Source organism: Patiria miniata, unplaced genomic scaffold (genome assembly GCF_015706575.1).
Source record: "Patiria miniata isolate m_02_andy unplaced genomic scaffold, ASM1570657v1 HiC_scaffold_17, whole genome shotgun sequence".
NCBI lineage: Eukaryota > Metazoa > Echinodermata > Asteroidea > Valvatida > Asterinidae > Patiria > Patiria miniata.
Genome location: NW_024037055.1, coordinates 10,379,268 through 10,388,323, shown reverse-complemented (window position 1 = coordinate 10,388,323; position 9,056 = coordinate 10,379,268). Strand labels below are relative to the sequence as shown.

General features: G+C 41.9%; 1 protein-coding gene across 1 annotated transcript; it reads left to right on the top strand.

Annotated features, from left to right (window-relative positions):
• The first annotated feature begins 1,913 nt into the window (after window positions 1–1,913).
• On the top strand, window positions 1,914–5,752 carry LOC119723796. The gene is made up of 2 exons (XM_038194660.1): window positions 1,914–2,501; window positions 4,498–5,752. The coding sequence occupies exons 1-2, from the start codon at window positions 2,280–2,282 to the stop codon at window positions 5,242–5,244; spliced, it is 969 nt and encodes a 322-aa protein (XP_038050588.1). The 5' UTR covers window positions 1,914–2,279; the 3' UTR covers window positions 5,245–5,752.
• The last annotated feature ends 3,304 nt before the right edge of the window (window positions 5,753–9,056 follow it).

Genomic DNA, 9,056 nt, shown 5'->3' with positions numbered 1-9,056 from the left:
ACTCACTTCCAGTAACGGAAAAATATACTCGCAACTTCCCAAAGTGTTCACAACATCATAGTTTAGCTTTACTCTCTTTCCTTCATTTTAGCTCAATTTTAGGAGGTATTAGGGCTGTACAAGTAGGTCTTTGCACGCAACGCACAGTTTCGTTATCATGCGAGTAGGCGAGTATAGGCGGCGAAATAGGTGCCGATATGAGAGGTCGTAAGTGAAATTCGTTTTACAAGAAGAATACTGATACAAAATTCCAAAATGATTGTTTCTTTTGGTTGTTGAAGTGAGAAATCATTATGCGTAAAATGACAGGCAGTAGAAGGGCAACACGATGTAAAAATGTCCTTCCCATGAGAGTGGCCTGGAAGCTCGAGAGTGTCGATCCTGGAAAGCTTTCCAGGTGAGTTTTTCATCGAGCGTTCAAGAGGGCGGCAGACTCTCTGCTGGTTCGCTGTCTATGGCTGCTCTCTATCTCGGTGCAGATATCCACGCTTGTGTGCCGGGAGGCATGGATACGGTCGAGTGGCAACATTATAATAGTTTCCACGGCAACCTATACACAAGCCAGGCATACCCAAATGCACGTACACACACTCGTTGATGGTAGTAGCCATGACGACCTAGTATTCCTACACAATGGGCAAGTTCAAAAGGTGAAAACAACAGGCTTCTGTCATTACGGAAATGGAATGCAAGTTCCTGGTCTTCTAGTAGTTCGTTTCTATTCCCGTGTTTGTTTACATTTAGAAACAGTAATGTACTCGACCTGAGGAAATAAAAGTAAGGAGGAAAAAACATTTGCCTCATTCATTTTCTGTGTGTGAACACCCAATCAAACTGGCTATATGAACATAGCAACGTCAGAATGTTTATCCCCGCTACAAACACATGAATGTTATATAGTGAGTCAGCCTCGTCTATAGCTGTAGTCGAAGTGATTTCAATGTAGATCAGAGAACACAAAATCATAGCCCAGCCATTGATTCCAGCACTCATACTTCGAAGTATGACTGGCAAAAACAAAGTTTAAGTGATTGTCCAGTGGGTACGTATAGGTCTACATTTCGAGAGAGAAAAAAGAGAGAGAAATGCGTGAATTTCTTTGTGCGGCCAAATTCAGTAAATTTGCTGTCCGAGTCTAACAAAGGGAATTTAACCCGCATTCACAGTAACTGAATGTAATCCATGATTGAGTTGAGTTGGCGTCAGAAAAATATGAAATTGAATGACGAATGATTATAATAATTCAGCTATAATGTGCACCCTACAAAATGGCGGGCGAATAATTTCATGCTGGGGTGCCATTTTATGCATTAATAATACTTAGAAATTAGTCCATGATAAGCATTGTTTGTACAGTACCCCATTACAGCTTGACTAAAGTACACAATCACGAACGACCCAAAAAGGTGTTGAATATTTTCGTGTGCTAAGGTCAAGTGTGAAGTAATTAAACAATGTCTTGTCTTGTTTGCATAAGCAGAAATCGATGAATCGACAGGCAGTGGCGTAGCCAGGAATTTTTCAGTGGGGGGCGCTAGGGGGCTGGAACATTTCATGGGGGGGGGGGCGTCATGTAGATCAATGATAATTTTTTTAGAAACTCAAAATCTCAGTGGGGGGGGGGGGCGGGGGACAAGGTTTGATGGGGGGCATAGTCACCTATGCACATTTACGATGACAGTGACCGAAGCAGTTAACTTCAAAAAGAGCCCGATAGACGGACAAACAAGCAAACAAACAAGCAAACAACCAATCACATAATTATTAAAAAACTGTTGTACATAATCATACACTCTCAATAAGTGCGTCACGTGTTCTGTAAAGAGAACACAACGTCGCTCCTCAACACATGGTACATGCACGTACCATCCTCGGTTATCGTTACGGATGAATGGTGATGTTTCTCCGCAACCCATGAGATGAAACTGTGTGGCTATTATTGTAACCCATTGTGTGAAGGTGTGTGACTACCCGGACCCACAGAAAGTCCCTCCCTATACATGTACTTGTTTACGGAATTGGCAGACAGAATATGATACATCTAGGGTGAGAACGTGCAATAGAATGTGTGAAGGTATTGGATCAAGTTGTGAATAATTACTCTTAGCCCTTTGTGTAGTAGGACTATATGACACCGGTTGATTCGAACTCAATACATCAGAGAGATACCGACAACTCGCCCCACATTGCCACTGCGACCGTGAGCATCGAAAGGATGCGGAAGTAAAATAATCGAGAAATCTCCTTTGAGGGAAGACAGAGGTGCGTTCCAAATCGAAATGGCCGGCAGTGGGTTGCAGGTGTCGACCCGTGGACCACCGCCCGGGTTGGCCTTCAACCTAGACGAGTGGGTACCGTGTGAGGTGTACCTGGGCTGCACCGAAGAGAGAGAGACAGACACGGCCACCAGTGCCGACTTGGCTCGGGTGATCGCCAAGCTACATCGACGCCATGAACGTGACCATGGAACGGTTCTGGGGCAGTCATCTGCAGCAACAGAGGTACGTCAATTAGAAAGGTTCTCGATTCAGACGCCACTATACTTTTGTTGGTCGTGCTCAACAGAGTCAAAATCATCATGTAAAAAATTGGAGAAAGAATGCAGGTTCATGACGCCAGTGAGCGCCCTAAAATATAATATTGAGAAAACATGAATGAAGACTAAAGAGCGTGTCAGGTTTTGTTAGAAATACCAACAGCTTATTAACGTGCAAAACATTCGAAATACTTCTCGGTACCAATTTTTTTCTGTTTTCATACTCGCCACTATGATCCATACTTTTGCAATTTTGAGATCTTTATTGTGAAATTTTGTTATTATTATTAACTATTTCTGATAATGAAACCAAGGATTCCTCAAAAGCGCCCTATGCACTGTAGCTCGCAAGCCTGAAGAAACCTTTAGAGAGAAGAAAATGAGAAGAAATTACAGTTTTAGTTACAGAATGGGCCCATTTTGCAATGCGTTCATTTTCCCACCCAACTATCTATTTTAATTGTACCATTTTTAACTGCCGAAATAAATAATTTGTAAACGGCCGTATAGCACATCGATGCACTGGTTTTGAACTTGAAATTGAATTTATACCAAGAAATCGCGTCATATATGATACATCTTATAAGATATGTACGTATGACGTATCATAAAATGTTGCCTTTTCAAAAGTGCTTTGCTTTTTTCGCTTGTCGACCTTTTTGCTGTCTTTAATTATGGCACAGCGATTTTTGGTAAAACTTTTTTCCGACACAAATTGTAACCTGCATAGCTGCAACCGCAAACGGTGTTCATTAATGCAAACACGCCTGCTGTTTTCAAGTTCGCGGTGGTGCTTTTTGTTTTACATTCTATACCTCGTTTTGTATAAGAATGGAGTGTAATTTACATAACAGTGGGCTCTCAGGAAGCACTAATGGTCGTCATGGTGATACTCGCATGAAAGCACACGGATCAATACAATATCGCTCAAATAAGCATCGAGCTAAATATAGAAATGTGTGCATGTAGCTGTAATTGTGGCGTTGCATTTGGGGAATGACGCTGTCAATTCAAACGTAGTCTATGTTCAAGCCTGCTTGTGTTTTTTGTTCTCCGAGTGCAGCCGGTCCTGATCGAATCCAGTATAGACCATTATCATGTTGCGGCCCTCGTGATTTTCCCCCATTCAAATCAACGTAACCAAAGCGAGGCTGGAAGCAAAAAATAGTCTGGTTCCTTTTTGCACAAACAACATTATTATTCAGTACTGTTATAAGATGCAGGGAACATGACTGAAATGGTAGCAGCAAAATAAAGGTCTATTGGGAAGTTGGCTCTGAGACCCGCGGCCCGAGAAATTCCGAGCTTACCTCACGCTATACGCGCCCGCGTTAGGTGTGTTCACTGGGTGTATAGTGCCAAAAAAGTCCCAAGACTTGATTTGCTTGATCTTCTTGATAGAGCCCTCTGTGGCTTGACTGTGCTTGTCAGGGACCGGATGCAATACGTCAACAAAATCCAAATCCAGAAGAATAAAAAGGCTGAAAAATAATGTTGACTGGAAGGAAACTGTAAAACCCAACCAAATCCTTCCCGCTATAGCCTCTCCTCTTTGCCCCTTTGGCTTTGCATGTCCGCATCGAACAGTGGTGACATGATGTTACCTATCCGCCCCTCATCCCCTCCCAGCGGCTATCCGTCACGAACTTAAACATGACTTTGTGACTGACTACATTTTGTGAGCACACAGTCATCCTCAATCAAATTGGTGACCGTCTGTAAGAACCACCCGTCTAAGTTTAACGATAGAGAAACGTACCGAATCAGAAAGAGACTGAATTCTGAACTTGGATCAGAGTCGGATTCGAACCCGTTGGATCAGGGTCGGGTTGGAACCCGAAAAGGACCCGTTGTGAAACAAAAGGTGGGAAAACTTTGTGCACTCCTTTAAATGAGCTAATTCCATTCATCCTTAATCATTGTATCCATCCTAAGTCCATGAATTGTTTATGATATCACAGGTGTATGTCAAGGTTATACCTCTTGGATTTATTCTGAGGGTCATCCCATCCTCCCGAGACAACCAGGAGACCAATAGCCCGCAAGAGGGTATCAGAGAATTCTTCGAGACAGTCCGCATAGCAAGATGCTCCGCCAACCACGAGCCGTGCAATCGCGCTCTTATCTGGGTGTACAACCGCCGCTCCCTCGATGGCGGGACGGCTGGGTCAGACGGACGGGTGGAGTGTCACGGCGTAGTGTGCCGGGACTTAAGGGACGCCACCCGACTGGCTAACACGCTTGCCGCGGCCTTCTACGAGATGCGACAGCAGCCTGTGTCAATCGGTAACGCCTTTGGCGCTGTGGGCGGCGCGGTCAGCATGTCAGGGGTCATGCAGAGTGTGCCAGGGGAGCTCCCTCCGGCTTACACGCCCGCGGCTACCGGCGGTGAAGTCGCTGTGACAGAGCCCCGGTCCAGACGGGCCAGAAGCCGTGGAGGCAGGCAGATGCGAGTCCTGGAAGTCGTTACAATGCACCAAGGAGAGGACATCGAGGAAGGTTCCCAACTGGATCTGAGCCCCAGGTCAACTGGTTCCATGAGCCCAAGGGATGTCTCATCCCCACCAAATGCCGCCGGCACTACGCGGAACTCCACCGTGTCTCTGCACTCTGCCGTGGCCATCTCCGAGGTCAGGTCTCCAAGAGGCCAACGGTACGGAGGCATGCCAGACGTGGCAGCTGACCCCTGGGGAAACCCTGTCGGATAGACCCTAAAATATAGGCAGGAGTGTTAGCCTCAGCTTAATGAGTTGCTTATAATACTAATAGAAGACAAAAATTGCTTAGAATATGGTGGGACCAGATCGCACGAGCTGAGTCTTATTTTGTAATATCCAGTAGAAAAGGCGTACTCTGCACTTCAGTTTGATGTATCAGTCATTTTGATGTCTTCAGATGCGCATATAATTATTATGTGGGTGAAAACGCTGACATTTTGTATGGGTTTCCAGTGTGCAAGACTTGTAAAAACGTCTATTCCACAAAAGTAGTCCGGGCGGTTTGTGACGCATTTGTTCACGCACGTGATTCATCCATAATTAGCTGTTTCGGTGTACACACCGAAACAGCTCTTGTTTTCGTTAAGATTTTTTTTTCTTTTTTTTGAAACTTGGCACAGAGTCAGAACCCACAGTGAACTCGTGCATGGGAAAAGTGACGTCATCATGACGTCATCATGGGCCACGTGACGTCATCTGAAATGTGCAAACTCTAGGACCCTATATCTAAAGAACTATAAGTCGGATTGGGTTGAAACTCGGTATGTTGGTAGACCGGGATGTGTTAAAGATAAAAATTGAGGTGACGTCATCAGACGTCATCGTGTGATTTTATATCTGTTTTTGACGTTTTGGACCTTGAAACCATATTTCACGAACGCAATATGCTAAATTCAAAATTCTTTTTGTATTAGGTTTGTTAGGCAATAAGTATATGCACACAATTTTGAAAAATGTGTGACGTCATGATGACGTCATCAAAAATGCGATTTTGTAAAACACATATAAGGGAATGTCCGATCGTACTGAAACTTGGTGGGTGGGTAGATAATTGTACCAGTGCACAAAATATGAAATGACATCACGATGACGTCATCGACAGATTTTTAACGATTTTTAAAATATTTACAATTTTATTCTGATTACAAAATTTAACACTTTTCCAAGTCGCTTCAAACTTGGTCCAGGCTAAATCCACAAAAGAATATTGAGCACCACCAAGTATTGTTTTAATGACGTCATCATGGGTCACGTGACGTCATCTTAAAAGTTCATAATTCGAAGCCCAATGTCCACAGCACGGTAAGTCTGATTGGGTTGAAACTCGGTATGTAGGTAGACCGGGATGTGTTATAGGTACAAATTGAAATGACTTCATAATGACGTCATCATGTGATTTTATATGATTTTATGAATTGTTGGACCTTTAAGCCATATCACACGAACGCAACATGCAAAATTCAAAATTCTTTTTGTATTTGATTTGATAGGGAATAAGTATATACACAAAACTTTGAAAAGAATGTGACGTCATCATGACGTCATCAAAAATGCGATAGTTGAAAACATATAAACATAACATCAACATCACTGAACAATCACCATCAACTAATCAACAATAACAAATCAAAAATCTAAATCAACAGTCAAAATCAACAATCAACACCAAAAACCATCAACTATCAACAATCAACTATCGATAATCATCAACCGACATCAACATCAACAATCAACAATCAACAATCAGAATCAACAATTAACAATTAACATCAACAATCATCAACAATCAACATCAATAACCAACATCAACAATCAACATCAAGAAACATCATCAACAATCGACATAAATAATCAACATCAACAATCAACGTCAACAATCATCAACAACATCAACATCAAAAATCAATATCAAAAATCAACATCAACATCAACATTCAACAACAACAACAACAACATCATCAACATCAACAATTAACATCAACATCAACATCAACAATCAGCATCAACTAATCATCAATCAACATCAACAATCAACAATCAACAATCAAAATCAACAATTAACAATTAAGATCAACAATCAACATCAATAACCATTATCAACATCATCATCAAGAAACATCATCAACCATCGACATCAATAATCAACATCAACAATCAACGTCAACAATCAACATCAACAATCAACATCAACAATCAACAATCAACATCAACAATCAACATTCAACGACAACAATCAACAATGCGAAAAAGCCATATGTTCTGTTGATTGAACAAACATAAACCTCTAGTTTTTTTGGCTTTTCCGCATTGTTGCGGAAAAGCCTTTCTTTTTGTTCTCATTTTTAGCTGTTTCGGTGACACACCGAAACAGCTCTTGTTTTCGTTAAGATTTTTTTTAATTTTTTTTTAGCTGTTTCGGTGACACACCGAAACAGCCCTTTATCTCTGCAAGTATTCGACCAATTGTGTTGAAATTTTACACGCACTAATTGAAGTCATCTTCTCATGTCCTTGTCACATAAAAAAACCCGAAACAGCTTGTGTTTGTCAACAAACACATCTCTAGTTTCTTCTCCTTTTTCAGACTTTTTCTCCATAGGTTTAGCACACGTTTCTTCCACCATTCCACTTTGGCACTTTTTTAAATCCGATCGATTTCAGACTTGGTACATACTTAGACCACCACCCACAGATGGTCCTAGAAGAAATTCGTGACCGTGACGTCATCAGGTGTCGGGTTACGTCACATGAAAGATGCATATTTCCCCATATGTTTTGTACACGTTTTAAAACACTCCACTTTGGTATCTTCGTAAATCCGATCGACCTCAGACTTGATACATACTTAGACCACCACCCACAGATGGTCCTAGAGGGAATTCGTGACCGTGACGTCATCAGGTGTCGGGTTACGTCACATTAAAGATTCATTTTCCCCCATATGTTTTGTACACGTTTTAAAACACTCCACTCTCTTCGTAAATCCGATCGACCTCAGACTTGATACATACTTAGACCACCACCCACAGATGGTCCTAGAAGAAATTCGTGATCATGACATCATTAGGTGTCCGGTTACGTTACATTAAAGATGTATTTTTTCCATAGGGTTTGTACACGTTTTAAAATGCTCCACTTTGGCACTTTCGTAAATTCGATGTACTTCAAGTCTAAAGTCTTTAGACTTGGCACACACTTAGACCATCACCAACAGATGGTCCTAGAAGATATTTGTGATCGTGACGTCATCAGGTGATGGGTTACGTCACATTAAAGATGTATTTTCCCCATAGGGCTTGTACACGTTTTAAAACATTCTACTTTGGCACTTTCGTAAATCCGATCTACGTTAGACTTGGTACACACTTAGACTACCACCAACAGATGGTCCTTGAAGAAATTCGTGATCGTGACATCATCAGGTGTACGTTACTTCACATTGAAGATGCATTTTTCCCCATAGGTTTTGTACACGTTTTTCTTCAAATCATATTTTGGCACTATATGTCTGATTGACTTTTCACTTGGCAGATGACATTCGAAGTGACTTCATCAAGTGTTCATCACGTGCACAGAGTATTTCAAATATCCGAAACAGCTTGTGTTTGTCCACAAACACATTTCTAGTTTTTTCTGAACTTGTTATATTTGTGGGCCTATGTACCGCTTGAAATGAGTTAAAAGGTCGTGACATCAATGCTCATTATTTATTTTTTTGTAGTTTGAACTAAATCCATAAAACCAAATTGCACACTGTTGGTTTCTTTTGACCCTGGGGTTGGATAAAATGAAGTATAAAGAACGATGGCGTAAGTAGGGTTCAGTCCGCAAGGGAGGGCACTCGGGCTACCTTATTTTCTAAAGGTGGCACTCAGTCGGTTTCAAGAAAAGGTCATTTTGGCTTCTTCCAATTCTGAGTGGGAAGCACAAGATGGCAAAGGGCTTAAGGAAGTGCCCCACGACCTCCTTGGTTACGCCACCGAAAGGAAACACAAAAGGGCATTCCGTGACTATACGTGCCT

Bases quoted from the DNA above. Each gene is read 5' to 3' on its own strand.
- LOC119723796 (XM_038194660.1), top strand. From the start codon at position 2,280: ATGGCCGGCAGTGGGTTGCAGGTGTCGACCCGTGGACCACCGCCCGGG. The intron at 2,502-4,497 runs GTACGTCAATTA...ATGATATCACAG, and splicing joins AGTCATCTGCAGCAACAGAG to GTGTATGTCAAGGTTATACC.